General features: G+C 41.6%; 1 protein-coding gene across 6 annotated transcripts in view; it reads left to right on the top strand.

Annotated features, from left to right (window-relative positions):
* Positions 1–1,299: 1,299 nt before the first annotated feature.
* Positions 1,300–19,997, top strand: part of Synj (synaptojanin) — a 22,391-nt gene continuing 3,693 nt past the window's right edge. The window contains exons 1-19 of one of the 6 annotated variants that reach the window (XM_086988397.1): positions 1,300–4,371; positions 9,976–10,214; positions 10,621–10,733; positions 11,815–11,938; positions 12,159–12,353; positions 12,650–12,835; positions 13,003–13,142; positions 13,219–13,417; positions 13,538–13,651; positions 13,881–14,145; positions 15,166–15,192; positions 16,342–16,516; positions 16,703–16,904; positions 17,002–17,211; positions 17,564–17,723; positions 18,062–18,159; positions 18,458–18,726; positions 19,031–19,214; positions 19,459–19,987. In XM_086988397.1, coding sequence (XP_086844523.1) covers positions 4,245–4,371; positions 9,976–10,214; positions 10,621–10,733; positions 11,815–11,938; positions 12,159–12,353; positions 12,650–12,835; positions 13,003–13,142; positions 13,219–13,417; positions 13,538–13,651; positions 13,881–14,145; positions 15,166–15,192; positions 16,342–16,516; positions 16,703–16,904; positions 17,002–17,211; positions 17,564–17,723; positions 18,062–18,159; positions 18,458–18,726; positions 19,031–19,214; positions 19,459–19,987 — 3,556 coding nt within the window. In that variant the 5' untranslated portion in view covers positions 1,300–4,244. Of the gene's footprint in view, positions 4,372–9,975; positions 10,215–10,620; positions 10,734–11,814; positions 11,939–12,158; positions 12,354–12,649; positions 12,836–13,002; positions 13,143–13,218; positions 13,418–13,537; positions 13,652–13,880; positions 14,146–15,165; positions 15,193–16,341; positions 16,517–16,702; positions 16,905–17,001; positions 17,212–17,563; positions 17,724–18,061; positions 18,160–18,457; positions 18,727–19,030; positions 19,215–19,458; position 19,997 lie in introns of all 6 variants that reach the window. The other 5 variants (XM_086988396.1, XM_086988392.1, XM_086988394.1 and 2 more) reach the window with 5 other exon arrangements.

Below are 19,997 nucleotides of genomic sequence, written 5' to 3'. Positions count from 1 at the left end.
GTATAGCAGACGACGCTGATCCGATCTGATCTGATCTGATCTGCTCTGCTCTGATGCAGCAAACAGGGCCAAGTCAGTAAAAAAAGATAGAAACTGATCGATTGGATAGAAATTGCGCCCCAGGGCCTCGATAAGTAGAGAAAAAGAGGAGTCGTTCTGCCTCTCGCAAAAGGGCTAAATTCATTTGTACGTGCGGCCTGAATACATAAAAAAAATCGATATATGAATCGGATAATTAATATTATTAGACTGAAATTAGTAAAGATATGATCTCTATGTTGGTTCGAAAATTATGCTTTTTTTTTAATTATATTATACTACATGATTTTAATTAAGAGCTGTTTAAAATCTATTCAGTTGTCTTGAGGTGTTTTTGCGGAAGATATTCAGTAGTAAAACTGGGACATAAATCCACGTTTGAATTTTCTCACGCGAAGGACTAGAAATAATAAGAATTTGGAAAATCTTTACATTTTGTCTACATTTTAACTTTACACTCTTGAATACTTCAGTTATTTCGTTTCAATATAGGACCACCTGTATGAAGAGCCGCACGGCTTTTTTCCTCATTGTATAACTTTATTTTATCGCCATTTATAAATATGCATTCATGCCTTAGAATGTGATCTCTGAAATGGTTCCCATCATGCACCACCTGTAGAGTGCTCCATTCAGACACCGCTAAGAGACTTGACTATTAGACTCTGTAATCTATAATTATCTGTAGAGATGAAGTTTTCGTCGCTGAATAACTTTATAACTTTCATACTAGTATAGTTTGAGACCTTTGGAACGTTCAAGAAGAAATCATAAGAGCTGTTTTAAAGTAATAATGTTCGGCGGCAAACTATTGGCCTAGGTATCCAAACGTCTCTAAGTTGCTCCTCCAGTTTTGTTTTATATTGTTTTTCCTTATTTTTTTTTAATGATAAATGAGAATTAAAACGCTCTCTGGAATGGCAGAACGTTTTGTAGCATGGAAACGAAGTGATCTCAACAATTATTTTAGGTATCACATATTTAATCTTCAAAAGTTTAAGGAGTGACGCTTATTTTAAGGCTGGTGTGATTCACTAACTTGATTTGAAAAAACTTTTGGTTTTCTTGGTAACATAGCCGAACCCGTTACCCTAGTTGCATAAAAGATAGACAGCGAAAGTGACTACTTTCTTTTACATAGAAAAAAAAGATCTAAAGTTATTTAAATACTGTTTACTGATTTTTCAGGAGTGCCTTCTCAGATCGTCCAGCCTGGCAGAGTAGTACCTGAGCTCTGGACCTTCTCTGGGTAGCAACGCATTGCACTCTCCCATCAGCATTAGCGGTTTGCGGCACCATCCTTCAGGCTGTGCGCTGTACACGCTGCGCCCACCATTAGGTGCAGCAGAATAGATCGCTCATTGTCTCTGTCTGGGCTCACTCACATACCCAACACGGCTTTCACACAGATGGAACCAAACGGTGTACACAGATGGAACCGAAGAGGGAGTTGTTATAAATAGAGCCATTCATACGGCGGCAGACGCAGCTACCTTTACCGTGCATTGGTGGCCGTAGCCGTCCGGATCTGGGTGCGTGTTTTACCGCGCCGAGTAACCCCACGCTCAAACCGTCACCTGCGTGCCTGCCTGCCTAAAACACTCTAGACATAGAAGAGAGTGATGTTCCCTGGACGGCTAGTAGCTGTTCTCCAGCGATCTCGCTCACTGCACGCGTCCAGCATACATTAGATTACCAGACGCACAGCGAAAAAAGAACAAGAAAAAAAGAAGACGACGCAACGACGTCCACTGTTCTGACAACCGCTGAATCTACTGTTACTCTAACTGCGATTCGGATTGTTACACTGGTCGCAGTTTGATGTTTCTCTGAGTCCATACATGGAGTACAGCCTCGTCTCCGCTCACCACTCTGAGCTGCATAACTGCTCCAGATTCTAAGAACACCCAGTGCCTGTGCTGATGCTGCTCGTGAACGTGTGACGGTAAGCGACTAGCGGTCCGCAGAAGATCTTAGCTATTCGCGATAATCCAGCAAATTCTGTCTCTCTGCCTGTCTATCTGGACGGTTGTGTTGTTTGTGCGAGTCCATTCTCGTACCTGACGTCTGGATAGAATATACTCAACTTTACAATACTTTACGTGGTCATCTCGTTCTCGTTAACTGACGTAGTCTGCAAGTAAGTGAGCATCGTGGTGACTGTCTTGAATAGAAATACCAGTCGTTTAGTCAGAGCAGAACGTGGTATAACAGTCACTTATAGCAACTTACTCACAACAGTCACAACGAAATATTTCACACACAAAAATGTAACCACATCTTGTCCCATTACTACTAACTACGATATCGAACTATTGTCGATGAGTCGTCATCGTCAGTTACCAGCCACCCACTGACCAGAACAAGCGGCGTGAAAAAAACTGAGACTTTACGAGACGCTTAGAAGAAACAGTATATTACTATAACATCACATTAGTAGAACATGAACCGGAGTAGCTGAAGAAACGGGATCACGTAACCCAACCAGTATCGCTACTACCACTCTAAGCCGTCATAGCATGCTCAAGATGCCGTCGCAGTAACGTGCGAGGCAGGTGAAAGGATCCAGTGAGTATGTGCCACTGAGACGTCGTTCGTTTCCGAGTCCTCCCTTCCCAGTCTCGCCTAAGCTTCTACTGTTGTTGTTGTTCCTATTATTGTGATTGGCGCCGCTGCAACTAAGGACATCACAGCACTAATCTTTGCTTTTGTTGTTGTTATTGTTGTTGGTTAAAACGACAAAAGAAACGTTTTTTTTTGATAACGTGACCGAGGCTGCTTTACAAAGCATTATTTAGCTGGCCGGAATGTCCAAGCGGATCGATCATCGCTGGTGTAACCCGCTGCTTTTGACGCAGAAGCAGCAAAACGTTTATTAAAGTAAGCACATGGAAGAGTTGAGGAGGCGCGTTGACAATAGAAGACTAATCATGAGCAGAAAATTCTGCATGTAAACGAATCTAACCTTTCACGTAGTAGAGTTTTATTGCCAAGGAGTTGGTGGCTGTAAGGGGGTGCTGGCTTCGGTGCCGTCAACTGTTCATCTATCTTCAAGGAGCAGGACGGCGAAAGAGAGGACGTTTATGAGTAACTAAAAACCAGTTGATTCTCACCAGCCGATAGCGGTTCGAAGTGCGTTGTTTAGCGTTCGTCCTTCACTCTTTTAGGAAGGCAGAGGAGATAGCGGTACTAAACGAAAAAAGCCGATATATAATCGATCCGCGTGTGTACCTTGTAGGTGTTCACAACGTAAAGCAAGAAAGTGTGAATCACAGAAGGAGGTTGACGCCCACTGGAGTGTGGTCACGTACGTCTTGATTTGTATACGATACGAAAAGCAAAGCAGAACAAGGTCACCATGGGATATTACTAGCGGCTAAGGTAGCATGAGCAGAAGTAATTGTAGTGCTTTCAAAGGAATAACGGATAAAGCCGTACGACACTAACTATAACATCTTACTGCATGAAGGAAATTGTTTTTTTATTAAGAACAGTACAGCCTGTAGTCTACGTGGGGTATGACATTTGTTATCTCACCACCGCTGCCAACTACTTGAATGGAAGCAGCTGAGGCGTTTAGCTATCAGCTGACGTTTCTTCTGTGAACAGTTCTGCCTGAAGAGGGCCGAACAACACCGCCCGTTCTGGCGAAGGCGCAGCAAACGATTCTCGCCCACAACAAGCCGTTTACTCCCACGGCCGGTAGACAAAGAAAGTACATGACGACGGATAACAGCGGACGATTCTCAACCTACAATGTTTACAAAACGCTAGTGGAGTGCCCATGACAATTAAGCATCACTATTAGCGTAATATAGTATTGGATTCATCATTGACGAATTTAGAAGGATTTTAAACTAGCTATTATTGGCTGTTTGTTGCTGATTTGATTGGATGAGGCAGCTGCTGCATCTTCTATGCGAGTCAGGCAATTGGTGTCCCAAAAGTGTGGAAGAGGGACTATCCTTTTGGTTTCGGCTGTTTCGATACCGCAGTTTTTCCAATGCTGGATACCTACGGACGAACTTTTCGAGAGGTTTATGTATTGTGACGTTGTCTCCCACAGCAGGGCCCAAGTGTCGTGTAATCGTTGAGACGTCCCCTTTGCACGTGCGTTGATCTCGTCTTGGATAGCCAGGAGAAATTGAACGGTGTCCTTACTGGCTCTCGTTTGCTAAACCCGCTACATTTTCCACAGCGTTAGAATGCCTCTGGGAAAGGGATTCCGTGTGCTCCATAAGCACAATGAAAACAATTCATATTCAGTGCTCATTGAACAACGAAATGTCAAAACAACACTTCTGCTTGACAGCGGTGCCATTGTCGCGTTGGGTAAGTTGTCGATAAGCCTCGATGAATTGCATGAGATATTGAAATAAATCAATACAAAACTTATTTATGGAATCATATCTTTAAACTATCCCACTGATCGGTTTCGACAATCGTCAATACTTACACTCGAGCGCAGGTATACGTATACGTCTTACGGTATTTCCTATTTGAATGAAAGTTGTAGAGAATTGAGTCTTGCGCTGCAATAAACAGCAAGCTATTCATTATATAGCTTGCTCTCTTATGCAAGTGAAAAAAGAATAGTGCTACTGAAGTTATAGGGGAAGGATAAGGGGAACGTTTCATTTGACGAAATCTATGACATCCATGAAATGTCCCTAAAAATCATGTATTAATGCAGTCAAGGATCAGCCTTCAAAATTGTATAGCTAAGATACACGTCAGCTCTGGTCCATTTTTTCCGCTTGTATTTAATACCGATTTTCCTATAAAAGGGTTGTTGAATTCGTGAAACTTGTCCAAACTGTTAGCAGTAAGTTCACAGCTGACTGATTTGACTGATTCTTGGCAGTGAATTAATTGTACGATAAAAATCACAAAAATCGACCCTCTGTTAAAAGTGTATTTAGGTGCGATTTCTTTTTTTTTCGAAGAATCGTATTTTATTTGATAACATATTTTGGAGAAAAATACCTGTCTGTCTTATGGCAGCTGAGGAAGATATCATCATTCTAGTTAGAGCGACTTTTAGAATCAGTGACTTAACGATATTTGAAGGCTGCAATTGTCAGAAGGCGAGAACTGTCAGTTATCCTCGGGTACTGCCAGAATCGATTTCTGAGAAACCTTTGCGATCAGCCTTTGTCTATTGCGGTGTATGTGTTCTACCATTATGCGACTGTTTGTGAAGGTCATGCTTGAATGGACGATCATATTTCTAGTAGGAGATGTATCCTACAGATGCAGTGTCGGATTTGTCATTACCGAACCGTGTAACCGAGCCTGTGTAATGCGGCCTATTGGTGTCAATGTAGAAGCGTATCCGTTCGTCATTGTACCATGTGTGAGGTGTCGCTTTCCTTTTACTGCCTTCAACTCTATCCGTTGTACTTCAAATTGATACCGTGGGTGGTCGGTCCGGAGCTGCCTTAGCGCTACATCGTACAGCAAGTTTGTCTCTTTGACTTTGTGTTTTACATCCGGTATCCGTATTAAGCACTCTGTCAGGTGGATGGCTGTTTATGTCCTACAGGTTCGGACCTAGACCACAACGTGTGTCTAAGACTAGCAGACAACTACGCTATCCAGTAAGCTATCATGGGGACAAATTTGTCTTACCTGTCGAACATCATATACCGATATACGTTTTAATATCTGTCTTGAGCGCTACGGGGCGTTTTTGGCAACTTTCCAATATTTGCTTGCAAGTTATTAGCTGATGCCTGGCAACTTTCTTAAAATTATCGCGTAGTAAAAATTGTGCTTCTTAAGAGTATATTTTTCCATTCTTTTTTTACTTAGAATCTTTTTACTTGGGGTGCTTTTTAAATATCAGTATCTTCAATTCATGTTGTGTCAATTCTGTGCCTCTAGCTAAAATAGCGAGTCCAATACTATGCCTTACATTCGATAATATTCCTTCCCGACTTTGTTCTCAATAAGCAAAGCTACACTTTGTGGATTCTTTCAAATTAGCACAATGTTACTACATATTTCTACCAGCTAATTTGGGCGCCTGGGACAAAAACACTATCAGTCTTTCTACTCTCATGCTCGTATGTGTCGACTAAGTAATTAGACCATTTTGTACCTTTGTGTGTCTGCCTTATTTCCCTTAGGCCTTCCTCACGTGTCCTTTCAGAAGCGTTCCGAATAATTTTAAGTTTGTTAGTATACGATGTTGTCAACGTTGTGGAGATTTTCAAACACTCAAGTAGCCTATAGATAACGTAATCGAGAGAATGGTACATAGTTACCAGAGTTCCTGGAGGGGCTTTCTGGAAGTCGACTGACCGGAATGGCCGCGTTTGAGACAAGCCTCTTACAATAGAATAAAGTATGAAATCTATCGTGCCTACATCTCTTAATTACCTACGATACCCGTAATAGAAAATATTTGAAGAACACCTTCAACCGAATATACGGAACTTTCTTTAGTGAAACATTCACAAATCCAGATTCTTTAAAAAATCAGTTTTGTGAGAATTGTGCTCGGCGCGATCGCATCGCTTCATATTTGAAACAGATGGTCTTAGCGTCAGACAGTAATAACGTGCCTCTACATGGATTTAACTATGGCCTTATAGGCGAAGCAAACGTGTGTGCATGTGCACGACGTCGGCGTTTATCATTGGGCAGGAACGGGTGGCACTCCATCGGCTAACGATCCAACGAACATATCTATAGAGTAGGAACGTGTGGAAATTTGGCCGCCATTGTCGATATGCATCCATACGTGATACCAAATAAACCAAAAAATCTTTGCAGGTTCGTTGCGAGTCGCTTTTCTATGTAATTAGAACGTTTTCCTAGCTAGCCAGCCAGCCAGCTGACCTGCCTAGACAGACGAGGCCAGACCAATAATAAGGTCAATGCCTAGATGATGTCGAAGTGATAGGGACATTCTAAACTGGGCAGGTTGTTGGGCCGGCACGCCATCCCTTCGCTGGTGCTCAAACAGGTTCAAAAAAACAGAGAAGCAAAGTGTAACGCATATAAATCTACCGGAACGCTCATAACTACGTAAACGCTTTGCAGCCCAGCGAGCTCATTGCTAGAGGAAAGGCATCTTCACAACAACCGCCGACAACAAACACCGATAAACCACCACCATGGCCTGTACGATAATATCGTTTTAATACGATGAAAAGGATTAGATGAAGTGTTATAGCGACTTTAGCCAGATTTTAGCCAGGTTGGATTATACCAATAATGTATTGGGAAATCGATATTGATTCATAAGTATAACGGTCTACCTGTAGATAAGTAAGAGGTTATTTATTGTTTCTGGTTTTAATATAGTGAACTTAAAAGACCAAAGGCTAGTTATCGAGCTCCAATGCCACACGAGTGCTATTTAGGGGGAAAGATTTAAGGTCACCGGGTGCTTTTGATGGAATGCAGTTACAAACTTAACTTATTTACACGAAACTTTGACTTGACCTTTCTCAAACATATAAATCCTTCTACAGAAACTGTCACTCTAAAAAATTCTACTCGTATATATTACCATGCGATGAAACGGTGACTATATGCATAGCTATGAGCCTATTTTATAAGGTGTATCGACAGCATATAAAACTCTAAGAAAATATGTATAGTATCAGCATATCGATACATGGAAAAAAAACAAATAGATATTTCTTGGCCATTTGGTCAATGTGACGTAATCCTGTGTCTATTTTCACACATTTTTATATGTTTTAATCAAAATATTTAATTTCCATTCGTTCGTATCACTTTGTATGTTCGTATGGAGGTTCGTTCTTTGGCAGCTTCGAGCATGTTTCTCGATTAGGCCGATTTTACAAAGTTTGGTTTTGTACAGGAGCAATGGTCGCACCATTCGTGGCAGCAAATAGCGGCGGCAATTTATCAAAACATGTTTCGGTATTCGAAGCATCATTTAAAGGTTAGCCTTTGTTGTCCTTCAAATTCACTGTAAGTATTTGTAGTAGGTGTCTACGATCAAGGCGCTTACCAATGCCATAGGTTTTCTAAGGCGTCGCATCCGTCCTAGGAACGGAAGAACGGCCTTCACTCAGCTGAAACAGTTCAGTTGAAGGAAGCCAGTCGACGCCGACATTGATCATTGTTTAAATGTGTTTAGCCACTTAAGGTAGGCTTCGTACCGTTCAGTCTGTGTATGCTTGTGCCTTGTAACAAACAAGGTCGCGCTGGACAAGTTCTGCAGATCTGATATCGTACAGCTCCTGGACGCTAACTAACTATTGCACGAGGGCAACATCGCTCTTACAAAGCCACGGCCTTCTTTTTTCCTTACTTGTTATGTTGCGGTGTTTTTAATGCGCGGAGCCCTGATTGAAGTGACTCTCTACGTATGAACAATTTTTGTTTTGCGTTGATTTTGTATTAGCGACGACAGGCAAAGCCGCTGTATAATTTCGCGATCGAAAGTAGATTACTCATAATAAAAAGTATCAGGTTTTTAACGCCTCACGATAGACCACGCAACGGCAGAAAATTTTTCTAGTGTTTCTCCATAACATGTCCAAACGACTGAAATAAGCAATATCATTCAGCCGGTAGTTACCTCTCTTCTGTATCAAATGATTTGTTGCAGTAACGTTAGTTTGATTAGAGGCAGAAGGGACCGTCTCGTTCCGCGCTTGGACCCCTGTAAAATTGTTGTATGATGGCATATTGAAGGCTGTAACGTAGTTTAAAAATAATCTGTATGCTTTTAAAGTACATTGCGCATTTTTAACACAAACGGGTTTCTAAGCCAATCTTCTAAATTATAACAGAACTCGTTTTCTTTTTTTATCACCTCGTGCAAGACCAACTGATATTACTACTGCATGCTCATTGTAAAGTATATTTAGTTGTGCAGGTTAAGAGTTTTACTAGTATTTCGTGTAGTTATTGCAGCGTTAACTTATGAAGAGAAGTAAAAGTGAGGCTAAATCGCGAACGTTGCACAATTTGCTATGGCAGCGGTGCAGAATTCGCTACGGATCAATATTTTGTCCTAGTTTCACTGTACCAGTGGTTCTGTCGGTTGAAAAACAAAGACTCCAGTCGCTATGGCCACTCGTCTTTTTCGTTTAACTGCTAGGATAATTTGAAAAATCATCTTTCTATAGTGGCTTCCAGAGCAACGTTAGATAAAAACGTTGAACATTTGTAGAGGAGATGGACAAAAAAAGGATCTATATTACACAATTAGTGCTCAATATTGTGTTGATTCGTTATTGCGTTAGATTTCAACCTATGGGTTACTACCATGGATATAGTATAGGCAAGCGATCGCAGAGAGCCGAATAAATGCTTGCAGTTTTTTTTTCCAGGTCATGGTAGATTCACGTGCTGTTCCAGAATAGTTCTCAATATGGACGGCAGAACACAACACTGCCTTATAGAAATGATAAAAACTTTTCTTCAAGCGTGCTACAATTGCGAATTTCAGAGGCTCTGATCAGAATATATATATATATATATATATATATATATATATATGTATATCGCACTTCTTAATTCTTCAATTCCTTGTGCTCGAGTAAAAACAGGTATATACAAGGTGCCCTAAACAGCCGGCAATTTTTCTTTCTAACGCGACATTCGGCTTAGGAATCTTTGCTAGAGGAAGACATGTCATAAAGTGCCTATCAATGTATTAAACTTTATATAAGCAAGTCTTTTTGAGAATGTCATTGTAATAATCCCCCACTTCAGTGCATGCTACACTAATTAAATTTTTGCCATATAACATATGACACTAAACTGATGTTAGATCTGCTTGAACTAATGCTAAAAGCATTGGCTCAAAGCAAAGGGTGTGGTAACCGCTAAGAAACGTGAGTCGGATAAAAGCATAAAGATTTTACGTTTCTTCCTACGTATTTATACCTCTGTGTTACCAGAAGGCGAACACCTGGTATTTCGTTCTGAACTTGCTTTTAGGCTCGGAGGAGACGGCGTACCTAAAGAAGGATTACAGCGCCCTAATGGATGCCTATGGCTGTCTCGGCGTCCTCGACACAAACCAGGGCGATGTCGAAGTGAAGTATCTCGTCATGATAACAGGCTGCCACTCCGTTGGGAAGATCAACCATTCGGAGATTTTTCGGTTGACGGATGTGGTATTTATTTCTCTCCGAGACTTCCGAGAAGACGTAGAACGAATGGCGGAAGTGAAAAAGGTAAGTACGTGCATTCGGTGCAGGTAGTTGCCCCAGCGATTCTATCAAAATAATAATATATACACATGATAATTTATGTTCAGGGATTGAGGGCGTCGAAGGGTTTTGGCTTTGGTTAAGTAGATTAATTTTTTTCCGTTCGGCGACCTTCAGAAGCCTAGCAAACCTCATACGTTAGGGTTGAATACATCCTCATTCATTGTATTTTGAACAAGTCAAAGTGGAATCTACATAGTTTCGCTAACTGGCACCTTGCGAAGACGCCCTGTCTGATCCTCGGCTGTCACGATCTTTATGGATGGTTAGCTTCATTAATAAAGGAGGATTCTGATTTTCAAGGGAGCTGGCTTGATATTTTACATACGTTATGGGATAATTTTATTCGTATTGCATTGCTTGTTTATAGGTGTTAATATCTGGAACGTTCTTTTTCGCCTGGAGCAGCCAGTCTGGCCACTCCCCACTTGATCTCACTCTTTGCGCGCAGCGAGCGCAAAGAACAAACGTAACCGATAACAGGTATAGATTTACGCTACTACCGGCTTCTTCCACACCAAAGGCCAAAAGCTAAAATAAATTATCTCAAAGCTTACAGAATAGGCTATCCGCTAGGAATAGACCGAACTTAGTACGTGCATTCTACTCGGGAATAAGAAAAAGCGTGCAGTCGTTATTTTAGCTCTTTGAAGATAACCTACATCTATCAACGCAGATGAAGATTGTCTACGAGTAAAATCTTCATTCGTGGATGTGGGATAACATCACAGACTATACAGTCAAATAACGTGTGTCGTCTCTCGTATCATCTAATGTACGGCGAGTGCGTTGCTATAGTTCTCGGAGCGACCGGCACTCTTTGTTGCCGTTAATAAATTTTAATTTTTTATTATAATTTTAAAAATTGTTCCAGTTAAAAAATAGTATTTTTATACGATAGCGCAGCTGCTTATAATGATACAAAAAATTCATTGTTGACATTTCTACTACGTTAAGAAGTATCGTGGCCCGGATGCACCGTTATTTAATCGAATAACTGTGCAAACACAAAACAGATCCAAACAAATAAAAGATTTTCTTATTCCCGCTTATCGAAAAAATTAAAACTTTTAGGAAATTCATGGAACAACTTAAAGAATAAAGTGGCGTCCTTCGTTCCAATTAGTGAACAGTCGTACAGGAAAAGGTGCCGCTTTAAAAGCTACCGAGACGCGGCAATATTTTTGACGACTGGCAAATTCCATGCGCATGCATAGAGTATCTGTAAGCTGCATAGCTTAATGGACTATATAGAGTCTAAAGTACGCCAAAAACGGGTTTCATAAGAGAGTATATGAAACATTGTTTGTTAAAGCTAAAGTAACCATTTGTAGGGATGCCCTACGAGGAGTTTATGTTTAAGCGTTAGCTTTGCCCGATCCTCGATAAGAGACACCAGTTATTTTTCTGTCTTACGTCGTCAAGTCGCGTCTAAACGTACTCGACTAGTGCATGCCAATTTGCTAGGGCAACTATTTTCCCATGCGTTCTAGACGATAATACGACGCTCAACGCGCAGGCAACGAGCTCACGCGGGAAATTTACTTTTGCTTCATTTATTCAGATTCTTTTGGAACCGTATGTTGCATATTCCGTTTATGAACTTTGGTATCGATACGTCGGCATGGCTGTTCAAAATCATGAATGGCGGCATCGAGATTCGTACCGTGTACGTTGGACATTTGCAAGTTAGTACATACGTTTGTATGCTACTTGTTTATTATAGTTTCCTATATTTTATCATCTTCTATTTTCGAGAACGATTTATTGTAATTGAACGTTCTCATTACGAAAAAAATCCAGAGGCATTCTTACAAAGTTATCATTTCGAAATAAATAAGACATTGAAGGGACATTTCTTTTTTTTTTTAACATATTAAGTTTTTTAGCCTATCGTCTTTGTTTCAGGCTCGTGCGTGCATTATTTCGCGACTGTCGTGTGAACGTGCGGGGACCCGTTTTAATGTGCGGGGCGCCAACGACGACGGTCACGTTGCCAATTTCGTGGAAACAGAGCAAATGATCTTTCTCAATTCGAAAATATCGTCCTACGTTCAAATACGGGGCAGCGTTCCGTTGTTTTGGGAACAGCCCGGTGTACAGGTGCAAACGCAGCTATTCAAACATGACTGTAGATTGATTGAATTCAAAATGGATTGTTACCACTGTCCCTGTTATTGAATTGTCAATGTATGGTTCCAGGCATAGTGACATCTATCAGGATAAAGCGTTTAGGAGCGACTAAATCTTAAAAATAACCTGTTTGCCGATTGACGTGTGTGCGTGAATGAAGGAAGTTTCTTTGTTCAATATATTCATATACGTCGGGAGGGTGTTCAGATGTATATTGTACGGACAGTTTTTATATATAAATAAAGACATCGTTCGAATACTGGCAGGTTGGCTCTCACAAGGTGAAATTGTCTCGAGGGTCAGAGATGTCGGCGCCCGCGTATCGACGACATCTTGAAACCATAGTGGAACGATATGGTCATCAAACGTTCCTAAATCTGCTTGGCTCCAAGGAGGGCGAGACAATGCTTTCAAACGAATTCAACAAGCATCACCGAGCCATCGGCAAAAAAGTACTTTGGCAACTTTACAGTACAGCACATCATTCTACTAGAAACAATTAGTTAATCAGATTTTTCTATCTATTCTCTAGCGGAATTTTCCTCGGCATCCGCAGTAGCAATCTCTATGCTGCACGTTTATGGTTAAGAATCTAACGTTTGGCATGACGCGACTCCAGGACATTCCATTGCTTAACTTCGACTATCACGCACAGTGTAAAGGTGGCAAGCAGGACAACCTCATCCACCTGAAGTACAATATTGAAAAACAACTTAACGACTATTCGTTCTTCTATCACGACGGCCAAGAGACTACCAAGTAAGTCGAAAGCATCGCTCCTATTTACAGGCAGTGCCTATTTGTTTACCTCGTTCGTTAGGGATATCCTCAATAGTCGACCGCGAACTTTCAGAGAACAAACCGGATGCTTCCGGACAAACTGCCTTGACTGCCTCGATCGAACGAATTGCGTTCAGACCTTCATTGGGCTCACCGTCCTGCAGCAACAACTTGCGGCAATGGGCTTCGACGACAATATGGCATTTAGATTCTACGATGCCTTCAAGTCAATGTGGACGCTTAATGGCGATATGGTACGTCGAAACTACAGCGAATAACATTAGAATACGTATAAACATTAGACACGTGGCGTAGAACACTGCCGTTATTCTTGGTGGGTTAATTTGATCACTCTGCCGTTAAAATGTTCATAGGTGAGCCGAATCTATGCCGGTACGGGGGCATTGCAAGGCACAAATAAGTTGAAAGATGGCACGCGCTCTGTTGTTCGAACAGTACAGAACAACTTACTCGACTCAAGTAAACAAGTAATGCCAACGGTTCCTTTTTCTTTGCTTGCTTGTTTGTTTAAAAACATGCTTTATTACTGTTTACGATCAGTTCTTAAATCTACTAAAGCTGTTGAATACTGCGTATATTATCTTGCGGGCTAGGCCGAACTAGCTGAATGATATCATCAAAATAACACCCGATGCAGATAGCTGTAATAGTATTCCTACAGTATTAGTCTACATATATAATGCTAACACTACGCAGGAAGCAATCGACATCCTTCTGGTGGGAAGTTCCTTAAACTGCGAACTCGGTGATCGAGCCCGTTCACTATTGCCACCCGAGCTTTTGCACACGCCGCCTTCAATGCTGCGGCAGGTTTGCTTCGATCGCTATCTCGACTTCACCATTCCCGTAAAGATCTCATTAAGCGTGGCTACGTGGAACGTGAACGGCGGGAAACACTTTAATTCGATCGTTTTTCGGGATCAGCCGATGTCCGATTGGCTTCTGGACAATAACCCGAACGGTAAGCACGAATAACTTCGATATAGAGCACTCAACTGGTATATATATATGTCTTTTTCTTAGTCTGAGGTAGTGTACCGTTCAGCGTCAAGCCAGTGAGTTCACGCAGTGCGAGCGTTCGAGATGTTCTTCTTAGATTCTCCAAAAAAATCGTAAAGAAAAATTTTTACAACGTTTATAAATTTATTGGCGAAAAAACTTCGTTAGCGCTGAAACTTGTTTGTCACCAACAATTACATTTAAATGAATTCAAATTTGCTAGCAAGATCTGACACTGGCAAAGCCCCAGATCAAATCTGAAACTGTTTTTACAATCAAATTGTACCTACACAAGCAATAATATTCGTTAAGGATTTGTCTTTCTGAAGAAACGAAGCATAGTAGAACTCTTATATCCATATTTAAACATTTTTTTATTAATTAAATTTCTCTTAATTAATTACTTGTTGTCTAACAGTTACCTGCAAAAAACAAACACACATGATGAAGCACACTAAGGTAGACTAGCCATACACATTATAGAATGAATATTTCTTGCAATCAGCTAATGTAGAGAATAAGAATACGTCTGTTGATAATCTATGCCAGCGTTCAGTGATCTCTGACGGACGGCCTTCAACGACGACGTGCTAAAAACTGCAGGCTGAATTTTGTGATAGGAAATCTTCGATTTTAATAAAATTAGCGGGATAAATGCATCGGTAGATTTTAAAAAAACATAAGATGATTCATGGGAAGAGGCAAACAGCTTTTGCGAAAGGCGTACCACGCACTAAAGAGATGACTGTAAAACAAACGACTAATAAAAACAGTAATTACTGTGCAGTACGTAATTATCCGGAATACGTTATGAAAAGGCACGGAATACTCGCCTGAACTGGGCGGAGTTATCGTTACGTACGTAGTTGTATTGCCTGTCGTTGTTTTGTTCTGAATCCTCCTCTTTCACTTTCTCGCCTCTCGCTACTGCCACCCGTCCCGTTGCCCCAACCTCTGCTACCCCCTCCGAGATGACTTCCAGTTCGAAATAATGACGCTCCATCCGAAGGTAACGCAGGCACGGACGCAGCACAATCGACTCATTGAGTGGTTCTTATCCGTCCATTTATCAGTTGATCACTGATTGAATAAAGCGTGTGCTTCCCTTTGTCAAGTTTTTTTTGAGTTTGCATGCACCAGTGAGCTACAGCATTCATGTCATACAAGTTGGCTATATTTTAAATAATATAATTTACTAAGCTTTGGAATAGTCACTTACCTCGGAATGTCGACGCATAACTGGAAAAATGACATGTGTTCAAGCGCCAAATGGTTTCTATCTAATAACTGATATGCCCAGATAATCCACTGCATGTGAGTGGCGTAGACAGCCGAATTTTTGAAGGATCACTTCAGATATCCTTGTTCTTATTAAGTGTTTGCAACATGGTCCACGAATAAATATGAATACTTTTATCGATACTTTTGCGTTCCCTCATGAAATAGTATAGGCTTAGTTTACTTATTCAATATGTTCTCCAATATATGTCCTTTTCAAGGAGTCCTATACATGTAAAGAGTGGATGCATGACCTATCGACTGTATAATATCAAGTCATGATAATAAATTTCATTTTTAACAGTAATAGTGGCCTCTTTAGCGTTGCGCGGCTCCCTAACAGCCTGTTCTATGAGCCTTTTTTGACCTGCACATAGTACACTTCATGCGGTACGGTACATCCATTTCGCGATCTCTCTATTAAACTGATCGCAAGATATTATGTTAACATGCATAGGCTGAAATTCAACGCGTGCGTCTTTGACGCGGTCCCACATAATGTCAATAGGGAAACTTGTGCTGCTTTGTGCGTGAGATACTCGTGTTTAGTTTATGTGTACTTCGTATATAAGGGACTTAGGTTCACTGGCCAAACATGGCTAGGAGGTTGTCGCTAAAAATTGTGCTTATTGCAATTAACCGCCTCCTTTTACCTTAATTTCGGCGGTATCAATCTCTACATCAAGTAGCCACCACAGATGGAGTTCGGCGTGAGCGCTTGGCATTTTGATCTTATTCGATGTCAATAGAGGTTTTATTTGTGGATTATTCTAGCATAGAAGAGACCAAGTGACAATAAACATGTAATGGAAAATAACCACGATGCTTCCATGTTGTGATTTTTACGTATGTTATCTTGTTATAACGTGTACATTGGTAGGGCAAAGTGAAGCTGATGGTGGTAGAGCACCGCCGGATATATTTGCCATCGGTTTTGAAGAAATTGTGGATTTGAACGCATCGAATATTGTCAACGCATCAACGGGCAACCAGATGGAATGGATGCATGAACTTCAGAAATCAGTCTCGAGGGATACAAAATACGTCTGTCTTAGGTATATAAATATATAAAGCGTCTATAATTAATTTTCTAGATACGATTACAGGAACAAATGGTTCCTTCTTGTTAATACCAATGCGCTTCTTATCTTAGACTTTTGTGCTGTATATTCTCTTGATATCGCCATTTTCTCATTATGATGCGATCTCTTACCGAAATGTTTCCATTTTGACGCCTGAAGTTCTGCCCAACTAGTTGGCGTATGTCTGTTCGTATTTGCCCGCCCGGAACACGCAGCATTCATCCGTGACGTGGCCGTCGATCAGGTCAAAACTGGCCTTGGTGGGGCGGCAGGAAATAAAGGCGCTGTTGCTATTCGAATGCTTTTCCACGCCACGTCACTTTGTTTCATCTGTGCGCACTTTGCAGCCGGACAATCGAAGGTAATAATAATGATAATTGGAAAAGAAAAAAGACACCACTCCTGTATCCCTTTGCCTTCTAACAGTAAGTAGAACAATGACAGCGCATAATTTACAGGTGCTAGATCGCAACGCGGACTACACGGAAATCACTCGGAAGCTTTGCTTCCCTATGGGCAGGACTGTGTCCTCGCACGATTACGTGTTCTGGTGTGGAGATTTCAACTATCGGATCGATATGGAAATTGACCGGGTCAAAGAACTGGTTCTCCAGAGAAATTATGAAGAGCTCCTACAAAACGATCAACTGATGAAGGCTCGTGAGCAGGTACTAATGGGTTTCCTGCTAGTCTTTGAAACTTTTTATACACACGTTAGTTTAGTCCGCGAGGAATATATGCTTGGTCGTTCATAGACCAAATGAATCGCGTTCCCGGAACTCTATTAGTTTGCAGTATCGATAGATATGTTTACAATACACAGGTTCATCGTGATAACAGCTTGAACGTTGAAGTGTATTGTTCGAAATGCCGAAGATTTATAGTTCGTATACTGATTACTGCCCGGGCTGCATATCTCACATAACACAATAAACGTTTTCCTCATACATGATTAAATCATATTGAATAGTCTCTGCCACTTCTCCTGAGGCTTTGCTCTATAATACGTGTGATTTACAGGGCCAGGCGTTTGCGGACTTCATTGAAGGCGAAATCCGGTTCCCCCCAACATATAAATATGATCTATTTTCAAATGATTATGACACCAGTGAAAAGAGCAGAGTCCCGGCGTACACCGATCGGGTTCTGTTTCGGAGAAAAAAATACCCCAATGATGAAGGTCAGTTACTTTCTAAAAATAGTAATGGCTAGATCGAAAGCGAGCCAAAGGCTCTGTTAGATGAGTTATGTTCAAGTAAGGAACTAAAACCTATACATCTACTGATCATTCAGTGAAATCTCGTACTAGGCAGAACTAATGGTGCCCTACCTACCGGTGTCCAGCCAACACAGTACAAAAACTTTTTGGCTGCAATTCAGTAAAAGCCCATTGTAGACGCTGAAATTTCGAATTCCGGTTGGTCTTTGTTACTTCAGGTCCACTATAGGTGTCGTTGGTTTTTCTTTACGTCGCGTTTTATGATAATACACTTTTGACTACTTACCTGGTCCTTGCAGCATACCCGTTCTGGAGTCCGGGACATATTCGCCATTATGGAAGAGCGGAATTGCGAACTTCGGATCATCGACCTGTTATTGCAGAGATTGACATCGAGGTAGCCAACTATCTAGTGGTACATTTAAAACTGAAGCTTGTGTAAATTTGATCTGATCATTTGTTTCCCCATTGATTTTAGGGCCTGCCATTAACTTACAATATTTGGATTGTATAGTACGATTGTTCAATTGAGAGCTTTTTCGATTTTGCTTCCATCTGAGGCTAAAGCGTAAGTATGTGGTTCATGCTGAACGATGTCTAAGGGCTGACTCTAGTAATGGGTTCATTTTGACACTAGCACTATGTGCAGGAGTTATCATGAGGGAAATAAAACAAGCAGGTAACGTGTCAACCAGGTTCTTCGGGTGGATTCAGCACTGCGTGACAAAACGGTTCGTGAAGTGTCGAAGTTAGCAGGACCGCCCGATGCAACGATTTTGGTACGAAAGATACGATCCGAACTAGCGAAGCAGGAAACTGGTGGCAGCGGCGGCGGCGGCGGCGGCAGCGACGATGACGACGAAGATAGTCAGCGAATCCACAAAGCAGTCGACACGTTCAGTGAAACATTTATCGAAAAGATGTGCGATCTATTTTCCGAAGTTGGCGAGGTTATCCTCATAAGGTAAAGTTAGCTAATTAGTCGTAGGCTGGCGCAACAGCTAAGCAGACTTACGCCTAACACATCAACGACCTTCTATTGGGGTGGGTGCAAAATTTCACTTGAAAATGTACAGTATATTTGTGTAAAAATAAAAACAGTTTAGGTAACATCTGAGCATAAACGAAACTTGGCTGACATTTTGAAGATTCCTGACCCGCGAAATATGATCACATTAGATTAAGTCGTCCCAAAGTAGACCCTTTATAGAATTATATAGAAGCCCATTTAGTGTATATGGATACTGTTTGATTTTTGATAAACGCAGGTTTGTTGGAGAAACCCTTAGGATAACATTCGCTGATGGACCGAGCGCTCTTGAAGCAGTGAAATTAAGCGGACGCGAGATCGATGGTGAACCAATAGAAATCACCTTAAAGACGGTTGAGTGGCACAAAATTATTGAGGCCACTCAGGCTCTCTGTAAAAGCAATACTATCCCACTAAACAAGGTACGAAAAGAAAAAACATGTACATCTGCTTGTAGTTGAAACCTCAGTTTTGCCGAGTTGCAACTATCGTCTTCATACGGATTGAGACTACACACTTTCACTAATAACCAGATTCTTTATTTTGTTTACCATGCGTTCTCTCAAACTGAATTCAATACATGTTAATACAATTTAAAATTTTTTTATTCCTCGACCCTAAACTGCAAACAAATCCATATTGGGTCGTTTTCATTGATACAAAAAGGTGCCGATCTCGACGCATTTTGATGAACCTCCAGCTTCCAACGCCCTCATAGGCATCGAAGAGGGTGAGAAATATAAAATACCTGTCCCACCTCGTCCTACGAGGCCACCCGGACCTGGGCAAGCGCCTGAGGGCGCGATTGTGGCAGGATCCGCCGCAAAATCCGAGGCTTCAACAGATGGAAAACCGGAGGGTACCCTTCCGCCCGTACGACCGCCGCGACCTAATCGCTCTGTTACAGGGCCTCCTGAGAGACCTGAACGCCCAGCGGCGCCACCAGAGCGCCCTGTGGCTCCCCTTGAACGGTCTACACAACCACCCACGCGGCCTGCACCACCAAATAGACCTGCACCGCCGTCTAGACCAGAAAGATCAAGTCGTCCGGAAAGGCCTGATAGGCCGGACCGACCGGATAGGTCACCATCAACTAGCGCTCCTCCGAAAATACCCGAAAGACCATTGAGAGAAACACCTCCGTCGAAAATACAACCGTCAGACCTTCCAACGCCGACGCCTCCCACGCCCTGTGGTAAATGTTG

This window comes from Varroa destructor, unplaced genomic scaffold (assembly GCF_002443255.2).
Source record: "Varroa destructor unplaced genomic scaffold, Vdes_3.0 BEIS01000004.1, whole genome shotgun sequence".
Classification (NCBI taxonomy): Eukaryota; Metazoa; Arthropoda; class Arachnida; order Mesostigmata; family Varroidae; genus Varroa; species Varroa destructor.
This window is presented reverse-complemented; position numbering and strand designations above follow the sequence as displayed.